General features: G+C 44.3%; 1 protein-coding gene and 1 long non-coding RNA gene across 3 annotated transcripts in view; one reads left to right on the top strand and one right to left on the bottom strand.

Annotated features, from left to right (window-relative positions):
* Positions 1–14,887, bottom strand: part of ST3GAL5 (ST3 beta-galactoside alpha-2,3-sialyltransferase 5) — a 49,487-nt gene extending 34,600 nt beyond the window's left edge. The window contains exons 1-2 of one of the 2 annotated variants that reach the window (XM_060168717.1): positions 14,695–14,767; positions 14,146–14,359 (exon numbers count right to left, since the gene is read on the bottom strand). Coding sequence is in view for 1 of the 2 variants with exons in the window: in XM_060168716.1 (XP_060024699.1) it covers positions 14,695–14,785 (91 nt within the window). In the remaining variant the exon portion in view is untranslated. Of the gene's footprint in view, positions 1–14,145; positions 14,360–14,694 lie in introns of both variants that reach the window. The other variant, XM_060168716.1, reaches the window with a different exon arrangement.
* Positions 14,888–15,675: 788 nt separating this feature from the next.
* LOC132531972 (uncharacterized) lies at positions 15,676–17,619 on the top strand. The gene is made up of 3 exons (XR_009544253.1): positions 15,676–15,853; positions 17,023–17,082; positions 17,439–17,619. It is a non-coding gene; the product is annotated as an uncharacterized LOC132531972 (long non-coding RNA).
* The last annotated feature ends 5,541 nt before the right edge of the window (positions 17,620–23,160 follow it).

Raw genomic sequence — 23,160 nt, 5'->3', positions numbered from 1 at the left:
CCTGCTTTTTATATGTTTAAAATTGTTCAAGGCAATTAACTGAGCCCTCACAGTACGTAAACATTTTCCAAAATGAGAACATGCCCGGCAACTGCAGATGGTATTTCTCCAAGGCTTTACTGAAGTGACAAAAGATATTAACAGGACATCGACTGTTGCAGTGTCAAATCTGGAGCCCTCTCCCCGTCCCTGCACTCTCCTCACTCGCCTCCTCTCTGCTTCAGCCTAGCAGGCCTCCTGCTATTCCTCAAGGGGTGGGGAGGCCATCCCCACTTCCACTTCAGGGTCTTCACTGGTGGTTCCCTCTACCCCTCTTCCAGAAGGCTCCCTCCCGCACCATCTTTATCCTGGTTTTTATTCAAAAGTCGCCTCCTTGGGCTTCCCTGGTGGCGCAGTGGTTGAGAGTCCACCTGCCGATGCAGGGGACACGGGTTCATGCCCCGGTCCGGGAGGATCCCTCATGCCATGGAGCGGCTGGGCCCGTGAGCCATGGCCGCTGAGCCTGCGCGTCCGGCGCCTGTGCTCCGCGACGGGAGAGGCCACAACAGCGAGAGGCCCGCATACCGCAAAATAAATAAATAAATAAATAAAGTCGCCTCCTTGATCACCCTCTGTAGCACTGCATTCTCACCCTAAGCCCTGTGATTCACTTTCCTGCTTTACTTTACCTCATACACTCATTACGACCCGTACGTATTTGCCTACTGTCTGCTCTCCCCCCTAAAACATAAGATTCCTAGACTGTCAGTGTTGTTCACTGCTGTAACCTCAGAACCTAAAACAGTGCCTAGCATGTAAAAGGCACTTAAATACTTGAACGAATGAACCAATGAATAAATGAATGCACTGGTCAGCAGCCTGGACTCAGATCCCCACAGAAAAGCTAACCCAAACTCAGCAAGATCCTAACAGGAGGCAGATGTGAAGACCAGACCCTTCTATGCGTCCAGATATCACAATCATTGGTTATTTGTACAGTCTCCAGGGCACACCTGGCATACAGAGAACAGGGATAGGAATACTTTTTCAAACAAGAATCACTGCGTGTGTATGGTGAGGAAGGGTGAGGAAGGGAGATAAATGATTGTCCCACTCACCACCAAGGAAATAAAAGAGCAACTGGAACAACACTTATATGTGGAATCTAAAAAAGCATAACTCGTAGAAACAGAGAGTAGAGTGGTAGTTAACAGGGGCCGGGGGGGTGGGTGGGAGAAATGGGGAGGTGTCAGTGCCCAGTTATAAGAATAAGTTCTGGGGATCTAATGCACAGCATGGTGATTATAGTTAATAATACTGTATTTGCATACTTGAAAGTTGCTAAGAGAATAGATCTTAAATGTTCTCACCACACACACACAAAAAAGATAACTATGTGCAGTAATGGATGTTTTAGCCAAGGCTATGGTGGTCGTCATTTGGCAACATACAAGTGTATCAAGTCAACATGTTGTACAACTTAAATTCATACAATGTTATATGTCAATTATATCTCAATAAAGCTGAGGGAAAATCCAATAGAAATAAAAGAGAGACTGGATCTGTTTTGTTTTTCAAGAAAAGAAGGAGAAAATACTTAACTGTTTGGCTGTTGCCTGTGTCACGGTGGCCAAGTCACCTCTCTGAGGATGTCTGCTAACATGTAAGAAGCAGGTTGGGTGCTAATGAAGTTACACTCTGCCTGGGAAGCCTCTTTCGCAGGACAGCTGGAGGTCTATTCTCAACCAGGCAAATGTGTGCATTGGAGTTGGTTGACCAGATACCCGGGGATGCAGCAGGAGCGACGCCTTCTGGGACAACAGTGGTGGTGACATCAACAGGAAGTTGGAGAAACTTCCTGTCAGGTGAAACCACACTGAGTGGTCTCTATCCTGTATTCTACAAAACCAATTCTGAAGAGAGCTCAGTGTTGCTGCAAATGATTCAGTAGCAACCCTGGAAAGGGCAGCCACTGAGAGCGCTGGCCTCTGATGCTACGCTGGCCGCGGCACCATGATCTGGAGGCTTCTGGGTTTTAAAAACTTTATTTTTGGACATAATCTCAAACTTACAGAGAGACTGCAATAAAACTACAAAGAATTCCCCTCACCCAGACTACCCACTTGTTACCATTCTACCACATTTGCTTGGTGATTCTATTATATGATGCACATACCACTTTTTTTTTTTTCTTGTGGTACACGGGCCTCTCACTGTTGTGGCCTCTCCCGCCTCAACCACTGTGCCACCAGGGAAGCCGATACTATTTTTTTAACCACTTGAAAGTAAGCTGAGGACACAATGACTTTCACCCCTAAATATTTTAGTATTTCCTAAAAACAAGGACATTCCCAGACACAACTGCAGTATTATGATAAAAATCAGGAAATTACTGTTACTTTAATACTGTTCTCTAATTTAAAGACCTCAGACAAATTTCTTTAGCAGTCCCAATAATGGCCTCAGAGCAAAAACAGGATCACATGTGGCATTCAGCTGTCATATCTTTTTAGCCTCCTCTGATCTGAAAGAGTTCCTTTATGTTTCATGACTTTGGCCTTTTTTGAAAAGTACAGGCTAACCGTTTTGTAGAATGTCCCTCAGTGGAGATTTGTCCGTTTCTTCATGATTCAAGTTACACATTTCCGGCAGGAATATCACAGAAGTGGTGCTCGTCCGTCTTGGTGCATTTTCTCAGGAGGCACCTGATGTTGCTTTGTCCCATTACTGGTGATGTTAAATCAATTGGTCAAAGTTGGGTAAGGCAGCGGGCTTCCCTGGTGGCGCAGCGGTTGAGAGCCCGCCTGCCGATGCAAGGGACATGGGTTCGTGCCCCGGTCCGGGAGGATCCCACATGCCGCGGAGCGGCTGGGCCCGTGAGCCATGGCCGCTGAGCCTGCGCGTCTGGAGCCTGTGCTCTGCAACGGGAGAGGCCACAACAGTGAGAGGCCCGCGTACCGCAAAAAAAAAACAAAAAACAAAAAAAACGGATTCTGGCTCCACTATTAACGGCAATTTGCTTCATGTTTCTGAGCTTCTGTTTCCTCCTCTATGAAATGGAAATAAAAGTAGCATCTACTTCACAGTGTTGCTGTGAACATGAGATGCCTAATACATGAAAGTGCTTAGACGTGTCCCAGGCACGGAAGAGGTACTCAGGCATTGGTGGCTGTCTTCCATCAAGGGCGTGCTTCAAGCCTGCACTACCGTCGGCTGGCAGTGTGACCATGACCTTTCACCTCTCTTGGTCCCAGATGTCTCATCTGCAAAATGTTGGTGGCACCTGTGTAATTGCTTCGCGGTATTGTTGGGATAGTAAACTGGAAAAGTTCTGCACGTAAGATTTCAATTTGTTCTTAGTGGCCCCTTCTTTTTCCATTACAGTCAACAGCGTGGTAAAGGTCTCTTTTCCTGAGGGAGGATGCTGAGTGCTGGACACAGTGCTCAGGCCCAGCCTAGGCATCCACTGGTCACCATGTTGGACTCAATGCAAGTAACCAAGGCACCCAGGGAGATGCACTTCTTGGATCCTCCCTGGGCTCGTGAATGAGTCCAGAGCCTGGTTTTCTGTCTCTCCTTTTCTCAATTAGGGAAACAGTTGAGCACTGTGTGTTCTTTTTCAGGTCTCCACAAGCCCTGGGGGTGGGGGGAGGAGAAGAGAGGAGACAGGAAGAAACTCTCCCTGTAAAACTTGGCTTTGACAGAATAGCTTCCAGTTGCCTTGAAATCCAATCTTCTTTTGAACTTGAATTTGCCATCAGTCACATTCTTGGAAGGCAATGAGCTCCAGCCCCAGTCCTGACAGTTGGGAGGGATAATACCTTTCCAAGAACCCCACTCCTGGTGTGGTAGAAGCTGACCGCCAGCTAACGCTTCTTCTCACCTGCTCAGGGAGAGTGGAATGTCATGGACTTCAGCTCTGAGAGACCCTACAGACATCCTATGATCTGGTTCAGGAGAGAAAGTGCTCTACTGTCTCTAGAACTGAGGGATAGTTTGATATCTCTTTCATACATTGTTATTGAATTCTCAAATGCTTGGCTTCCCCACTGCAACCAACAAAACTTGACTTCAGGCTGGCATTCACTAACTCATGAATTAATTAATTCAACAAATGTGTATTCAGTACCTACCATGGGTTCTAGGCATTTGAAGAACAGTGGACAAAATGAACAAAACACCTGCTCTCCGTGAAGTTCACCCCCAACACTTAGCCAACCAGCAAAAATCACGACTGAAATCTGTCAGAGAGAAAGACTTGGACCACAAGTCAGAAGATCCAGGTCTGAGAGAGAGAGAGAGAGCTTTACCATGTAAAAGACGTCTGACACCAGATATACCACTTAGGTTCCCCGAGCCTCAATTTCTCATCTATAATGGGCATTGTATGGCCTGCTCATCCCCTGTCCTTGCAATGATAAAATGAAGGGAAATAAGTGAACTCATTTTGTATGCTGCAACATTGCATGCCAACTGGTCCAGTACAGATCTACCGTGCCAACGCAAATTTTTTATTTGGTTACGGAAGGAACGTTTCTTGAGCACCTACTACGTACCCCGCATTTGGAATACAAGGATGAAGAAGATACGGCCCCTGCCTTCCAGTAGAGGAGACACACACAAAGCAGTTGGTTATACAGCTGTGTGATGAAAGCAGTGATGAAGCCATCCAAGAGAACAATGGGAGAGTAAAGGAGGGGGTCTAGCCCCATCCTCGGGTGACGAGGATGATGGGACACTTGAGCTGAATCTTAAACGACACATTGGAGGTAGCCAGATGAAGAGAGTGGGAGGGGAGGGGGACATGCTTGGTAAAAAGGTGCTGAGAACAGAAGAATGGAAACCAATGACAGCTCAGTCCCGTGGTTCTCAGGCATTGAGTATTGACAGGAAGTGATGGAAGAACAGCTGTCTACAGGAATGAGCTTCTGGAAGGCCTTGTCTACCATGGTGATGTGTTGGGGTATATTCTCTAAACAGCAGGGAAACATTAAAAGGCTTTGAGCAAGGACGTCAAAGCATCAGCTCTAGGTTTTAGTTACTGGCAGTTGTGTGACAGATTGGCTGAAGGGGCACCTGCAGAGGTTGTGAGACAAGGATATTGCTGTAGGGCTTCCCTGGTGGTGCAGAGGTTGAGAGTCCGCCTGCCGATGCAGGGGACATGGGTTCGTGCCCCGGTCCGGGAAGATCCCACATGCCGCGGAACGGCTGGGCCCGTGAGCCATGGCTGCTGAGCCTGTGCGTCCGGAGTCTGTGCTCCGCAACGGCAGAGCCACAACAGTGAGAGGCCCGCGTACCGCAAAAAAAAAAAAAAAAAAAAAGCTGTGTAAGGCAAGTTTAACTACTGTCAAGTTACTCTTTTCCCTTTGTAATTAATAAGTAACTTGATGGGAGATACTTAGAGACTAAGTAATTACCCTGTTACTCATCCAATCTACTGGTTTCAGCACCCAGGATAAGGATACAATTCTGTGTGAGGTCAAGCAAGGTCAAAGTTCAGGAAAAAAATCCAGGGCTGGTTGAAGCAGTAGCTGATGAGCAAGAAGTAGCATTGAGACGCCTCTACCAGACTTAATTCAAATAACCACAAGGTGTGTTCACTCTTTGCTATTAAGAAAAAAACACCTCTAGATTTGCTTTGGAGAGTATACCATGAGTGCCTATGACTGTGCTATTTTCTCTTACGTTGAGTCATACCTGCTGGACACAGCCGTTCATTTACAAGTGTCCAGTGGCAACACCCAGGTTCAGAGGGCTGACAGCTACCCATCCTCCTGTGGAGGCCTGGTTCTCCAGGGGCAATGCTGAGGGGTCAGCTCGGTGATTTCTGGTCCGCTGTGGCATGGCACAGGGAGCTATATTCAAAAACAAAACTCCAACTCTCCCTTGCCTTATATTAAAGCACAATCAGGTTTAGGAACTCCGAGTTGGATTATTCAAGAAACGTTAAAAACAACAACAACAACAACTCTGTTATCGCAAAGTTAGAAACTTCAGAGAGAACATTTTGAAATCACACACCGGTCGTTACACTACAGTGCAGTGATATCCACTGCTAACATTCTGGTCTATATTCCATCTGCCTTTCCTCTTGGCGTATGTATATTTTATCAGGTTTGGGATCATATTACCTATACTAGCCCTCTTCAGGCTGGGTCCACTGGAGATTAAGCCCTACAGAAAAGGATTTGAGTGTCTATTTTCTTTCAAGATTTTTTTTTTTTTGACGTGGACCATTTTTAAAGTCTTCATTGACTTTGTTACAATATTACTTCTGTTTTACGTTTTGGTTTTCCAGCTGCGAGACATGTGGGATCCTAGCTCCCTGACCAGGGATCAAACCCTCACCCACTGCCCTGGAAGGTGTGAAGTCTTAACCACTAGACTGCCAGGGAAGTCCCTGAGTGTCTATTTTCTTAATTCTCCCAAGGATGGTATATAACTAGAATCACTCCAGAAGCACAGGAGAGAAGTTCATTCATAGTATACAATGGTGACCTTAGCGCATTAGGGCTTAATTCTCTTGTAGAGCCCCAGCTGGGGAGGGCTGGTCTGTACTGCTGTATAATTTCCTTTGTTCACCTAATAATCCTTTAAACAGACATTTAATAAGCATACACCAAGCACTGGGAATATAAAGAAAACTAAGACACAGCCTTTCTCTTGAAATGAAAAACCCAGCTAGGGAAAGCAAAAAATAGTTAACTACTCAAAATGCCAAATAACAGAGGAACCTGGAGAGCCCCGGGCCAAGGGACCACTAGCTCCATCAGATGAAATCAAGGAGGCCTCCCTGAGGACATGATGTGTAAACGGATCTTTGAGGGATAGGCAAGACCTCAGAGACAGAAAGAAGAGAGAGCAGGCACTCTGGATGGAAGGAAGGACATGTCAAGATGCCCAGAGAGGGCTGCTCAGGCCAGGTCACAGGGGACCTGGGGGAAAGTGGCAGAAGATGTGACAAAGAAGGAACCAGGCCCTCCCAACTGGCCCCAGAGGAGGAAGCGGCCTTAAGTGGTTCTTAAGCAGGGGGGCGGAGAGCTCACACTGGGATGTAGGAGGCGACGGGACGGAGTGGTCAAGGGGCTGCTGTGACCACCGCAGCCAGGGGTGATGGGGCAGCTGAGCCAGAGCAGGGACGGCGAGATGGGGGCCGACAAGAGTGGTGGAGGAAGAAGAGGCCACGGAACTTGGTGACTGAGCTGGCAGGGGCTGTTCTTGTCGCACCCAGCCAGCCGAGATCCGGCCTGCATAACAAATTCAGGCCGCTAACGGGAGAAAAAAAAGAAAAAGAATAGCAAAGTATGCAAGAAGGCTCCACCAGCTGCCACCATTCCACCATCTGCTGAGATGATTTCCCGGCGGAGGTGTGGGCACCCATCAAAGAGGAGGAGGCCAGAGGGAATAAGACAGGACACTGGGATAAACTGAGGAAACTGCCCAGAGAACTGCCTGTCCTCCTTGGGCCCCACCAAGCTCTAACAAAACACCTTACGTAACAGCTCTCTGGCGGTGGGCCTCCACGTGACAGCAAATTAGACGAGCAGAATATGCTACAGCAGAGCACGTCTGTGGCAACCTCATGAGTGCTATAAATAAAGCCAAATCTAGAAGCTGCCTTTTTAACGGGAGATTTCCCTCTTAATCTAAAGGAAATACAAGGAGTCAGGCTGAATAAAGAATACTTAACAGGAGAAAGTGAAAGTCAGTAGAATGAACAGTTAACAAAAGCAACTCCGGGACCCAACAGAAACAAGCTCCAAAATGGCGACCTTCCCCCAAACAGCAGCATAAAGGGAAACACCAGGTAGATGATGGAAAAGTGAGTGTGCAAATTCTAAAATAACCAAGACCCCACCCCAGAAAGAAAGGGTGAGGATATGGCTTCTTAAGGTTTGGGATTATGAAGAGACATCCCCAAACAGGACCTTAGCAATAGTCCTCAGGGAGCAGCTGGCTGGTCAATGGGGAAGGGAAGGTGGAGGATTCGATAGGCAGTTGATGCACTAATCCGGTACAGTGGTCCCTCAGTATCCAGAGGAAATTGGTTCCCGGACCCCCCCTTGGATACCATATCCATGGATGCTCAAGTCCCTTATGTTAAACGGTGCAGTATTTGCATATAACCTATGCACATCCTCCCGTATACTTTATTTATTTTTCTTTTTTTTTGCGGTACGCGGGCCTCTCACTGTTGTGGCCTCTCCTGTTGCGGAGCACAGGCTCCGGACGTGCAGGCTCAGCGGCCACGGCTCACGGGCCCAGCCGCTCCGCAGCATGCGGGATCTTCCCGGACCGGGGCACGAACCCGTGTCCCCTGCATCAGCAGGCGGACTCTCAACCACTGCGCCACTGGGGAAGCCCCCCTCCCGTATACTTTAAATCATCTCTAGATTACTTATAATACCTAATACAATGTAAATGCTATGTATGTAGTTGACACTATGCGGCAAACTCAAGCGTTGTTTTTCGGAACTTTCAAGAAAGTTTCCGTTTTGAGTATTTCTGAGCCACGGTTGGTTGGTACGGAGGGCTGGCTGTATTCAATAACCCTCTTTGTTCTACTGGAACATAAGAACCATACTAGTCATGTAAAACCCCAAATCCATTACCAGAAAGTGGTAATGACCCCAGAAAAGGAACTGGAGGGACAGCGACAGGGAACAACCTGGAGGCTGACAGGCCCTGGCAGTTGAGAGACTTGAGAGGGAGCAAACACAGGAGACAAAGGAAAGTTTTGTTTGGGTCGCTTTAAGCCCAGAATAAGTTAAGCATGTTTGAGTTCCTAAAACTGACAACATGTATTTAGGTCTGTAAGAGGCATGGTTAAAACATACAGTTGCCTTTCACACCCCAATCACATGTCCCTTTTACTCTCTGCTCCAAAAATTTGGGAAACCAGCACTTGGGCAAGCTCCCAAACAGGCATACTGTCATTCACGTAACCCCGTTTTTAAACAGGCAGGGAGTACGTGCCTGGGGGTAGAGTAAGAAGCAACACAGAAACAGCCTCTTCTAAAAGCTCTCATCTCATTTTCAAAATCAGACAAGTAGATCTAACACCAATGTAATTATTTTCCTCATTTTTCTTTTTAACTCACTCTACATTGGACATGAGGGCAGTGTCAGGAGGTATTTTACATTTGGAGGACGTGTGTATGTGTGTGTTTGGGAGGGGCTTAGAAAAGGCTCACCCCCACCCCAGGAAAAGAATGGGTAGGACTTGCTGGGGGTGGGGAGTCAGGTGCCGCCTGAGCAGGGACAGTAGGCACTGAGGGGAGTTTCTGAAGGTCTAGCCCCAGAGGGAACAACGTACCCAGAGGCTGGGAAAGGAAGCAGGTCATGCCATGGTGGGTTGGAATTTTATCCTAAGATAAAAGAAGCAACTGGGGGTTGGGGTGTGGATTTGAACTGGAATTGGAGTTTGGAGAGACCTCTCTTGAGGCAGGACTGGAGATGGGGAAGTCCTTTTGTGAGGCAGGACCAGTGAGGAGGCTGTCGTGGAGACCCAGCAGAGTGACAATGCTGTGCCTGGAAACGCAGGAACCTGGACCAGGGAACAGAGCTGCCTCAGCCACCTCAGATCATCCTCTTAGGAGCCCTTCTGAGGGGTGGGGTAGGAATGTCCTGTACACTGCAAAGACAGGGATGCATTTGCCTCATCTGCGCCCTCCAGGCCAGACTGCCTGAGTCTGGATCCCGGCTCTGTCCCCTCGAGTTTCTTAGTTTCTTAACCTCCCTGAGCCTCAATATCCTCATCTGTAAAATGGGGATAATAATGGTACCAAACTCATATGGCTTTTGTGAAAATTAAAAGAACATATATATATATATATATATATACACACACATATATACATATATATATATACACACACACACACATATACGTAACATGTCTAAAACAGGTAAGGACAAAGTGAGTCAGTAGAGCATTTATCTTTGTTTCTGTCCTATGTTTTGTAGCATGTGGGTTTGTTGGGGGGGGTGCTTATAAGATTTTCAAAAAGAGCCACCCTCTGCTAACCACAAAACACTCTTAGATTCCCATGACCCTCGATTCACTTGGCAGATAACTGAACCCCACCACTGTTAGCTCTGACTGTCCTGTTTATCATCACAGATCTCCTCAACATTTACAGGAGGCGAAGACACCATAGTCACGTGTGGCTGCTGAGTAATTCAGACATGGCCAGACCACATTGAGATGTGCGCTAATAAAAGTATAAGATACACACAAGGCTTTGAAGACTTAGTTTGACCAGAAGAATGTAAAATAGCTCAATAACAATTTTTATATTGATTTCATAATATATTATACATATTGGGTTAACTAAAATATATTATTAAAATTAAGTCACCTTTTTTTTTTAAATTCCTTCCTTCTAACTCCTTGGATTTATTTTAATTGCTGTGTTCCTAACTTCTTCCTAATTTAGCTGACTAGCTCATTAGTTTTTGACTATTTTCTTGCTAATATGAGTAATTAAGACTGTGTATTTCTCTTTAAATACTGATTTAGTTGCATCCCACAAGCCTTACGTGTACAATTCATTCTACAAGTTTTTTTTTTTTTTTTTTTGCGGTAAGCGGGCCTCTCACTGTTGTGGCCTCTCTCGCTGCAGAGCACAGGCTCCGGACGCGCAGGCTCAGCGGCCATGGCCCACGGGCCCAGCCGCTCCGCGGCATGTGGGATCCTCCCGGACCAGGGCACGAACCCGTGTCCCCTGCATCGGCAGGCGGACTCTCAACCACTGCGCCACCAGGGAAGCCCCATTCTACAAGTTTTGATTTATATATTTTCATTGTTATTACTTCTTTATCTTTCAAATTCAAAATTTTTAATTTTTAAAATTATATTCTTAAATTGATACATAATTTAGTTTCACTGTGTTCAGAGAACTTGGTCAATACGATACCGATTATTTTAAATGTTAGGACTTACTTTATGACCTGGTATATGTTCGATTTTTGTCAACATATAATCTTCACTTGCTGGAACTATGTTTTCTATTTAATCAGTTTGATCAAGCTTATTAATTGTGTTGCTTGTTGAATCAATCCCTTATTGGGAAAAAAAAAATCCCTTACTGGTTTTTAGTAAGCTTGTTCTATCAATTACGGAAAGAGATATGCTAAAATCTCTCACTATTACGGCAGGTTTGTCAACTTTTTCTGTCATTCTGTCACTTTTTACTTTATACAGTTTGAAGCTGTGTCATTAGGTTAGAAGAATAAGCATAAGAGTTAGAAGGTTTTTTTTTTATCTTCCTGGGAAACTGAAACTTTGATCCACCGGTTTCCTTTTAATTTTTTAAATGTAGCTACTAGAAAAATTTTAATTATATACATGGCTTGGGTTATATTTCCGTTGGACAGAGCTGGTCTAGAGGAAGAATAAGCAAGGAAACCAGCTACCAAATCCTGGGCGACTAAGGACTTGACTGCAGAAAATGACAAGCAAAGAGAGGAGAGTACTGGCAGCCCTGTAAAAGTACCACAACTCTGTTCTCCTCTCTTGCTGCTGAAGTCTAGATTGGAACTGAGAACAAGACGCTTGTGAAAAGCAGAAAGGAGTTGATGAACTCAATACATATAAGCCTTTAATTATGAAAATGACACCTAGTCTTAAAGGCAGACTTCATGTTCAAAACACAACCTACTATTCCATCAAAACAAATTTGTTATTTGTATCACTTTTTCCCTGTTTAAATTAATCAAATCATACCACCTGATTCTGAACTATTAATTCCAGATATTTAAAACTGGAAAAGGGGAAGAATTCATGGGTATAAGGCGTTGATGAACCATCCAGTAACTTAATCCTGGATGTTCTTCCACACTCTAAAGGGGGAACAAAAATGTCTTGCTGAGTTTGGAAAATCTGTTGAACAGTAGTATACTTATGCCTACTTTCCTAGTATGTATGCTCTACTTAGAAAAACAAAGAAAAAGCTGTCCAGGTAAGGAAAGCCTGGTAGCGTCCTTGTAGCCCTCCAACCTCGTTTTTCTCCCGCTCCCCTATCCCTCTTCCTCACTCCCCCTCTGCACGTGTGCTCAAGCTGGGTCTCTCTCCCCGGACAGCCTGCGTGTCACCAACCACAGTCATGCAGTCATGGCTCCCTCCCACACTAGGCCATTGATTCACCCACTTCTGGATGCCTTTGCTAACTTATACCCCTCATACCGATCCAGCCCTTGCTTCTCCTTCCTCAGCAGTTAGGGAAGTTCGTTCCATCATTAATGTGTGTATACTCCCAGTTGCTTTAATTCTGCCAAGGCTTCCCAGCTAGACCAAAAACATAGAGCATGCTCTCTGGGAGTGTCTCCACAGGCAGTTCAGATTAAATCGCTTCTCAGGAACTAGCAAGGTGTGGAAAGTGAGGTTTGACCCTCTTCCAAGACTAGCCCTTCCGCCCTCAGCACCTGGATGACTCACACAGAGGACCCAGAACCTTTTTTACTGTCCCATTCACCTCCCAAGAGCCAACCTGCTAGATAAACTCCTGCCAAACAGACCAGCAGGGAAAGCAGGGAAGGACTGAAGGAGACACATCAAAGAACAAAGGGTTTGTTCTTATCCTGTCTTGAATATAGTCTTAAAATTCAATACTACTACTCAGCCATAAAAAAGAACGAAATAATGCCATTTGCAGCAACATGGATAGACCTAGAGATTGTCATACTAAGTGAAGTCAGACAAATATCATATAATATCACTTATATGTGGAATCTAAAAAAATGGTACCAATGAACTTATTTACAAAACAGAAATAGAGTCACAGATGTAGAAAAGAAACTTATGGTTACTAAAGGGGGTGGGGGGAGGGATAAACTGGGAGATTGGGATTGACATATTGGGATTGACATATACACGCTACCGTATATACACCAGATAACTAATAGGGACCTACTGTATAGCACAGTGAACTCTACTCAGTAATCTGTAATGACCTATATGGGAAAAGAATCTAAAAACGTGTGGATATATGTACATGTATAACTGATACACTTTGCTGTACAGCAGAAATTAACACAACATTGTACATCAACTATACTCCAATAAAAATTAAATTACAAAAATTCAATACTAATCTATTGTGGTAATATGAAACAATTTGGCAGTCTGTGCCAAAATTATCAGCATTTTCAAAATAAGTAGTCATAATGTGCATTTTTAGAATTTCTGCCTGTTGGCCCTCTCCGTCTTCTACAAACACCTTCGTGCCTTCCCACCTCACCCATTTCTTTTCTCGCCTAGAGGAAGACACAGCTACTAATCGTAACCAAGGTTCATTTTATCTTACAGAAACAGCGGCACTCAGACAACGGACAGACACATGAAAAGGCTAACAACATTCCAGTCACAGGGCTCTGCCAGTTCACATCAGTCTCTCCTTGTCCCAGCACTGACTGGAATTTAGGTGATCCCCTGCTCTACGACTAGAAATTTAAGACATTCTTCTAAACCATCAAGCTTTCAGGATTATGTGAGTGAAACCACAACCCATCCTGACAGTTTTGAGTTTGTGCCCCTTCACTCAACAGACAGGATTCCTCTTCCAGGTTCAGGATAGCGCAACTCTTCTGTGGAAGAGGATTACCAAGAGAAGGGCTCCGCTTAACACCAGAGGGCAGGAGATGCGTCTCCTTTCTCTTTGTAATCCCAACACCCAGCATGGTGCGTGGCCTAATGAGCAGGCAACATGAGGGTGCCAGATGAAGGGTAGCAGGTAAAACCATTTTCCCTTTTAAATGAACAATACCTAATTGAACCTAATGATACCTAAATGAAATACCTAAATGAACAATACCTAATACCTAATGAACAATACCTAAGCAACGTCGTAAACATGAATTAAGACATGAGGACATAAATTTGTCTTTCAAGTCAGCTAATGATTCTGCAGGACCCTCTTCATTGGTCAACACATTTTGCAGTCAGAACCACAGAACCAGGGGCCTGAAAGGGGCCTTGGCCATCAGCAGGTCAAACCTCCCAGTACAGATCAGGAGATGGAGTCCTACAGGGGGATCAGTGTCCGCCAAGGTCACCCACCTGATGTGGGGTTGGGCAGGACCCCTCGCCTCTTCCTATTCGAAGATGCTCCCCGAAAATCTTGCATTACTTACACACTAAAGGCTCATATGAATGCCACTGCTTACAATTCAGGAGAAACCAAAGGTCACCAAAACGTGTCTCTTCCGCAGGGCTGGCCGCATTGAGGAAGCAGGGAAGATCACTGGCGAATTTCTACCTGCAGACACCGCACGCTTTCCCGATGGATGCAAAGGAGCTGCTTTCCGGAGCTGCTAGTCATAGGGTCCCCCAATTCTGTCCCGGGGAAATGAGTCAACTCTGCTCTCCTGGGCTCGGAAGCTTCCAGCAATGAATTAAACCCCAAGTCGATGTGAAAGACTGAGGGGAAAGGGACACCGCGCCTGGACCCCACGTCCCGGTCGTTCACCCCTCCGCCTCCACCGCGTCCACACTTGCGCGGGCCGCGGCGCCTCCCGCCGGTCCACTCCGCGCGAGGCCACGACTCCCAGCCTGCGCCCCCGCTAGGCGCGTTTTGGGGAACCGTGCCCTGGGCGCTGCCCGCGGGGGTTTGGGCGGAGTCTCCGGGCCCAGCCACGCGGGGGCAGGGACGGATCTGAGCCGCCGCCCCCTGCCCGCGGGCCCCGCTACGCAGAGGAGGGGGCTGCGCCACGTACCTCGACCGGCAGGTGCCGCCGCCGCCACCGCCGCCTTGGTCCGCGGCTGTAGGGGACGCCGCTCCGCGCCGCCCTCCGCCTTCGTCCGCATATTAGGGAGCGGGCGCCAGCCTGCCACCAGTCCTGGGCCCGGCGCCCCGGCCCGCCCCCTGCGCCGCGCTAGCGCCCATTCAGTCCCGGACCGTCCGCTCCCCAGCTCAGATGCGGAGGAGGGGCGTGGGGCGGGGCCTGGAGTCACGAGGACACGAGAACCAATCGGAGCGCGCGAGGGCCCCAGAGGCTGCCCTGCTCCACCGATGCTCAATCCTCCACCCTGCGGGCTTAGGGGAACTGGCCACCCCTAGCCAGACGCCCGTAGCTGGAAACGCGCTTGGCTGTGTGCTGGCCCGGGTGAGGGTCCCGGGCACCCACCGCCCTCTGGATCTCTGCGTGCGGTTAGATGGCGAAGGAACAAAAGGTGTTTATAGGCTGGTTATAGGCTTTTACTGCACAGAGGACTCAAGGGGCTTTATGTAGTCACGTGCTTTATTCTCTAGGACGGACCCGCAGGCAATACTGGTTTGGAGTTCCTGGAGCCCTCGACACAATGAGAGCAGCCTGAGTGTGTCTGGGCATTTGCCGAACAGCTTTCTGTTGTTCCACGTATCAGAAAAAATCGAGGGAGCACTAGTTTCACAGATGGGTAATTAAGACCCAGAGAGCAGAAGTGAGTCACCCTAAATCATTAGGGCATTTAGTGGCAGAGCCAGGATCAGAACCTGTGCTTGGAGCTCCCATTTCCATAACTCCGGAGTCCCCCTCGATTCTGGAGCGGAAGTGTCATCCAATTTTTAAAAGTGTGAATATTAGTGAATCCCCAAATTCAGGAATTAAGAGGACTTGAAAGCACGGATATGTTATTTCTTTAACACAGGCAGGTGTGTATAATGCGCCTGGTACATTGCTGTGCCGTAGGACTTGTTGACTCTTCAGTAAAGTCAGTGAAGTTGATCTGCTCTCATAATTTCCTTTCGGGTTGGTGAGCACAGAGCATCGCAGTCGTGTGCCTGTGATACCGGTTCCAGTTCCCGTTTGAAAAAGAAGATCCTAGACAAGGAGCAAAATATATTTGCGTGCACCGAGAGTCCTGTCACTCTTTTTGTTCAACAGCTTGCACACGGTTTGTATAGCTCCAGACTCTCTTTGGAGCTGTCTGTGTTCTTCCCTGGGTGGGGGCAGGGGTGCTGGGGGGAAAAAAAATTGTGGTATCTGGGTAACAAAATCAGAAGGGAAATCTCGGAGATGAAGGGTTGGAAGGACTCTGCCTTCACACCTTTCAGAGGGATTTTGTAGTAAAAATGTTTCTGGATTATTTTAATTTGAAGACACATGAGCATTTTGAAAATGTTGGAGGAAAAGCTGTCACTAGGAGATCTGAATCCAGTGTATTGGCCAAGGCTGGCCAACAGAGCAGCAGCCTAGCTCCCTGTTGTCTCCGGGGTCAGTGACAGCTGCAAGGAAAATGCTGAGCACCTCCCCCTCCTCTCTTGGAGACCAGCAGAGGCCTGCCTGATTATCAGATACTCTTTACCTCTACTTGCCTCAGCGGCTGCCTGCCTGATTATCAGATACTCTTTACCTCTACTTGCCTCACTGGCTTTTCCCCTTTTCTCCCAGATACTGCTTGTCCATAAAGCCAGGCCTTGTTTGGAAGTATTTATTTAGAGCAGGAACAGTTGACCTTCCAGTCAATCCACCACTAGCAGAACCATGATGAGGCCTTATCACCACCACTGTCCTCTCCTGGGCAGGACCCTCATCCATCCACCTCCGCATTTCAGCCAGCCCTGAGGCAGGCATGGCCCAGACACCCTTTATGGCTGGCACGGGGGTCAGCAGTACTCTGGCTTGGAGGGTAGTGAGAGAAGCTGACCCACTTGTGCAGCAAGACAAGCTGTGCCCTAAACATCCTTTCCACTGCCCGCAGGGTCACCCTTAGTTACTTTTGGCCACACCACAGGGCATGCAGGATCTTAGTTCCCTGGCCAGGCATCTAACCTGCACCCCATGCAGTGGAAGCACAGAGTCTTAACCACGGGACCGCCAGGGGAGTCCCTGCCACGCTTAGTTACTGTTCAGGGTTAAGACAGAGATCCCCAAACGGTAGATGAGAATCAGCCACTGGATCTCAAAGCCTCAACTAGAATCTCTTCAAGTCAGTGACTGGTCTCAGAAAAGCCTTTGGACCCTGACTAGAAAAATGGTGGGGCTATTTGTGAATCTGGGACAGCACCCATGATTTTGTAATTTGTTAGTTCCTTATGCTCATTACTTTGGTCATTCTTCTAGCAGGCACTGCCCCCAACATCCATCCCATCTTCCCCCTCTGTGATGCAACATACGGTTTAGGTAAGTCTGCCCCACTCTTAGCTCTATGACTGGGCTGCGATTGGTGGTTCTCAAAGTATGGTCCGCAGACCCTTGGCTGGGGAGGGGCGGGGGTGGGGATCGGATCCCTGAGGACCTTTCAGAGTATCTCTGAAGTCAAAATTATCTCATTATAATCTAAGACTTTATTTACCTTTCTCACTGATGGTGCAAAAGCAAAGGTGTGCAAAAGGTATGCAACTGTAGTAGTATTTTCACCACCACACGTTCATGGTGAAAAAAAAATGCGGTTTCATTTAAGAATGTTCTTGATGGAGCAGCAAAAATGTGATTACCTCATTAAAATCTCAATCTCTGGGACCTTCCTGGTAGCTCAGCAGTTAAGAATCCGCCTGCCAATGCAGGGGACATGGGTTCGAGCCCTGGTCCGGGAAGATCCTACATGCCGTGGAGCAACTAAGCCTGTGAGCCACAACTACTGAGCCCACGCGCCTAGAGCCCATGCTCTGCAACAGGAGAAGCCGCCACAATGAGAAGCCCGCGCACCGCAATGAAGAGTAGCCCCTGCTCAACGCAACTAGAGAAAAGCTGCTTGCACCAACCAAATAAATAATTTAAAAATTAAAAAAAAACTCAATCTCTCTTGAGTACACACCTTTTAAATATTTTATATGGCAAAATGGAAACTGCACATAAAACACTTTTGCTGCAAACTGAAGTATGATGGTTGTGTAAGGAGAAGCACTCATGCAATCGTTTGAGTTGCAAGCTGAACTAGCTGGTTGGTTTTTGTTTTGTTTTTTTCATGGAACACCATTTTTGCTTGAGAAAACAGCTGACAAATTATGGTTATTTCAACTTGGGTATTTGGTAGACATTTTCCTGAAAATCAACTAAGCAATCCTGTCTCTTCAAGGACAACAATTGACTACTTGTTGCCAATGGTGAAAAAATTCCAGATTTCAAAAGGGATTTGGAATTTTGGAAAACTTGTATCACCATCAGCTTGACAGCTTGTCAGTATTTCAGGACTTTTCTGATGTGATCAATGGTAATATAAATGAAGGTGATTTTTGGACATTGGATAATGTATTGTGTGCCAATATTTGGAAGACCTGCATTTACTCAGTGAATCGATGTTTTCCAAATGGCTAATGCATGATGTTACAAAATCATGTATGGGTAAAAGATCCATTTTAAATGCAAGGCAGACAATAGGTTTTCTTTTATTTTATTTATATTTTAATATAAAACAGATTTGACTTGTTTATTTATTTACTGGCCGAGCCACGTGGCATATGGGAATCTTAGTTCTCCAACCAGGGATTGAACGCCTGCCGCCTGCAGTGGAAGCGCGGAGTCCTAACCACTGGACCGCCAGGGAATTCCCCAATGGATTTTAATTTAACAGTAGGAAAAGTTCATAGATAAGGTTTCAGATTCCACAATGCAACAAACTTTTAAGAAATCACCTCTTGTAGAGTTTTGGTGTACTATCAAAGAATATCCACAATTATCCTAAAAGGCCATTAAAATATTCCTCGCTTTTCCAATTACATGTTAATGTGAAGCAGGTTTTCTTCACGTACTTTAACCAAAACGATTTTCAACAGATTGAATGCAGAAGCAGATATGAAAATCCAGCTTAATTCTATTAAGCCAGACTTAAAGAGACTTGCAAATATGTTTTTTAAAAAAGCCATTCTTCTCACCATCTTTTTGTTTTGGAAAACATAGGCTTTTTTGCCAACATGTTAACATATAATTTTATTATTTTTTATGAATTATGTTATTTTTAAAGAATTTAATTTTTTCTTCCAGTTTTATTGAGATATAATTGACATACAGCACTGTATAAATTTAAGATGCACAACATAATGCTTTGACTTACATACATCATGAAATGATTATCATAATAAGTTTAGTGAACACCCATCATCTCATATAGATACAAAATTAAAGAAATAGAAAAAAATTATTCCCTCATGGTGAGAACTCTTAAGATTTACTCTCTTAACAGTGTTCATATATAATGTACAACAGTGTTGATTATATTTATCATGTTGTACATTACATCCCTAGTACTTATTTACTGTATATCTGGAAGTTTGTACTTTTTGACTGCTCTCATCCAATTCACCTCCTCCCCATCCTCTGCGTTTGGTAACCACAAGCCTGATCTCTTTTTCTGAGTCTGCTTGTTTATTGTTTGCTTGTTTTTAAAGTATAATCAACCTACAACACTATGTTAGTTCCTGTTATATAGTATAGTGGTTCAATATTTCTATACATTTCAAAATGATCACCATGATAAGTCCAGTTACAATCTGTCACCATATAAAGATATTAAATAATTATTGACTATATTCCCCACACTGTACATTTCATACTTGTTACTCATTTATTTTGCAACTGGAAGTTTGTATCTCTTAATCACCCTCACCTATTTCTTTCCTCCCTTCACCTTTCTCCCCTCTGGCAAAAACCTGTTTGTTCTCTGTATCTATAACTCCGTTTCTGTTTTGTTATGTTTGTTCATTTGTTTTTTAGATACCACATATAGGTGAAATACAGTCTATGTCTTTTTCTGTCTGAATTATTTCACTTAGCATAATACCTTTAGGTCCATATATGTTACCACAAATGGCAAGATTTCATTCTTTTTTTATGGCTGAGTAATATTCCAGTGTGTGTGTGTGTGTGTGTGTGTGTGTGTGTGTGTGTGTATCTCACATCTTCTTTACCCATTCATCTATTGATGGGCGCTTAAGTTGCTTCCATATCTTGGCTATTGTAAATAATGCTGCAGTGAACATAGGGGTGCATATATCTTTTTGAGTTAATATTTTCATTTTCTTCAGATAAATATCCAGGAGTGGAATTGCTAGATCATATGGTAGTCCCATTTTCAATTTTTGGAGGGTTCTCCATACTGCTTTCCATAGTGGCTGCAACAGTGCACAAGGGTTTCCTTTTCTCCACATCTCCGCCAAAATTTGTTATTTGTTGTCTTTTTGATGATAGCCATTCTGGCAGGTGTGATGGTATCTCTTTGTGGTTTTAATTTGCATTTCCCTGATGATTAGTAATGTTGAGCATCTTTTCATGTGCCTATTGGCCATTTGTGTTTCTTCTTTGGAAAAATGTCTATTTAGATCCTCTGTCCATTTTTTAATCTGTTGTTTGTTTTCTTGATGTTGAGTTGTATGAATTCTTTGTATATTTTGGGTATTGACCCCTTATTGGATATATCGCCTGCAAATATCTTCTCCCATTCAGTAGGTGACCTATTCGTTTTGTTGGTAGTTTCCTTTGCTATGCAAAAGCTTTTTAGTTTGATGTAGTCCCATTTTTTTTATTTTTGCTTTTGTTTCCTTTGCCTGAGGAGAAATATCCCCCCGCAAAATTACAAAGACTGAGGTCAAAGAGTATACTGCCTATACTCTTCGACCTTTCAGGTCTTACATTTAAGTCTTTAATCCATTTTGAATTTATTTTTGTGCATGGTGTGTGAGAGTAGTCCAGTTTGGTCCTTTTGCGTGTAGCTGTCCAGTTTTCCCAACACCATTTATTGAAGATGTTCTTTCCCCCATTATATATTCTTGCCTACTTTGTCGGAGATTAATTGCCCATATAAGTGTGAGTTCATTTCTGGGCTTTCTATTCTGTTCCATTGATCTCTGTGTCTGTTTTTGTGCTAGTACAATACTGTTTTGCTTACTGAAGTTTTGTAATATAGTTTGAAATCAGGGAGCATAATACCTGCAGCTTTGTTTTTCTTTTCCAAGACTGTTTTGGTTACTTGGGGTCTTTTGTGTTTCCAAACAAAGTTTAGAATTATTTGTTCTAGTTTTGTGAAAAATGCCATTGGTATTTTGATAGTGATTATGTTGAATCTGTAGATTGCACTGGGTAGCTTGGTAAGTTTAACAATATTAGTTCTTCTAATCTATGTGTATATCTTTCCATTTGTTTGGGTCATCTTCAGTTTCATCAGAATCTTATAGGTTTCTAAGTAGAGGTCATTCACCTCCTTAGTTAGATTTATTCCCAGGTATTTTTTTTTTGATGTGATTGTAAATGAGATTATTTTCTTAATTTCTCTTTCCGATAGTTCACTCTTAGTGTATAGAAATGATCTCTGTATTAATTTTTTATCCTGAAATTTTACCAAATTCATTGATGAGTTCTGGTAGTTGTTTGGTGGGATCTTTAGGATATTCTGTGTATAGTATCATGTCATCTGCAAACAGTGACAGTTTTACTTCTTCCTTTCCAATTTGGATTCCATTTATTTCTTTTTCTTGTCTGATTGCTGTGGCTAGGACTTCCAATACTATGTTCAATAAAAGTGGCAAAAGTAGGCATCCTTGTCTTGTTCCTGATCTTAGAGGAAATGTTTTCAGCTTTCACCATTTAGTATAATAGTAGATGTGGGCTTGTCATATATGGTCTTTATTATGTTCAGGTATGGTCCCTCTATACCCACTTTGTTGACAGTTTTTATCAAAAATAGATGTTGAATTTCATCAAAAGTTTATTCTGCCTGTATTGAGGTGATCGAATGATTTTTATTCTTCAATTTGTTAATGTGGTGAATCACACTGATTGATTTGTGGATATTGAACTATCCTTGCACCTTTGGGATAAATCCCACCTGATCATAATGTATGATACTTTTAATGTATTGTTGAGTTTAGTTTGCTAACATCTTGTTGAGGATTTTTGCATCTATGCCCATCAGTGATATTGGCTTGTAATTTTCTTTTTTGTGTGGTATCTTTCTGGTTTTAGTATCAGGGTGATGCTGGCCTCACAGAAAGAGTTCAGAAGTATTCCTTCCTCTGCAATTTTTTGGAATAGTTTGAGAAGGATAGGTGTTAACTCTTCTCTACATGTGTGGTAGAATTTACGCATGAATCTGTCTGGTCCTAGACTTTTGTTTGTTGGGAATTTTTTGATTACTGATTCAATTTCATTGCTGGAAATTGGTCTGTTCATATTTTCTATTTCTTCCTGGTTTGGCCTTGGGAGATTGTACATTTCTAGGAGTTTGTCTATTCCTTCTAGGTTGTCCTTTTTATTGGCATAAAATCGTTCATTGTAATCTCTTATGATCTTTTGTATTTCTTCGGTGTCGATGAATTTAATTTCTAATTTGGCAAGTATCAATAGATAAAATCTCCATTAAAAAGATTCTTTGGTTGCCTCGTTAATTTCTGTGAGTGTAAAGGGGTTCTGAGACTATAGTTTAAGACCTACTGGTTTCAACCACCCATAGTTGTCTCATCCTCCTTGCCACTAGGATTGGTTTATGGGTGGCCATAGGAACAAGACTGATCCAATCAGAGGAGATCCCAGGAATTTATCAAGTGGTGAGAAAGAGATGCTCTCATATCCTGCAAGACAGGAGCCAGGCAATACGTAGTCTTAGAAATTGCTGAAAAGGCAGCCAAGTAAGAAGAACTTACCTTAAGAAGAAAATAATGTTGTGGAGAAAGCAGAGAGAGAGGTTAGAAAGAAACCATTTCCTTTTTGACATTTTGAGCCACTTGATCAAACCAGACCTGCAGCCCATCCTACTTCTACACATTCCAGTTTTATTAGCCAACGAATTCCACTGTGGTTAAACTAGCCAACCTCAGGTGCCGCAGTTGATGCATTATGTACCTGTTTGTGTGTATTTCTTTTTTTCCTCAACAGGTGCCTGAGACCTCAGGATAATATACTTTCTAGGGTTTACTCATCCAGTCCTCATCACTGCAACACAAATTAGCTTCTAAAGTGAACTTGGAAGGCAGAGTAGGATCTGGGAGGAAAGGAACCTAGCACAGATGAGTGACGTCAAAAGTGCCAACATTTTTGAGAGGAACAAGGAACAGTGGCATCTGATCTTGAATAGGAAGATTATAGCAGATTTTTATTTTCTTTTGCTTTTATGTATTTTCAGATTGGATAACATGAGCATGTATCACTTTTATGTTGAGAAAAAAATAGAACTATATTCTTATTTTTTTAATAGCCCATCGAATGGGGGCAAGGCTTTGCAGGTTGGGATTGGAGAGCAGATTGCTCCCACGGCGAGAGAACTCTTGGGCT

The sequence above is a fragment of the Lagenorhynchus albirostris genome, chromosome 13 (genome assembly GCF_949774975.1).
Source record: "Lagenorhynchus albirostris chromosome 13, mLagAlb1.1, whole genome shotgun sequence".
NCBI lineage: Eukaryota > Metazoa > Chordata > Mammalia > Artiodactyla > Delphinidae > Lagenorhynchus > Lagenorhynchus albirostris.
Note: the sequence above shows the minus strand (reverse complement) of the source record. Positions and strands in the feature narration are given on the sequence as shown.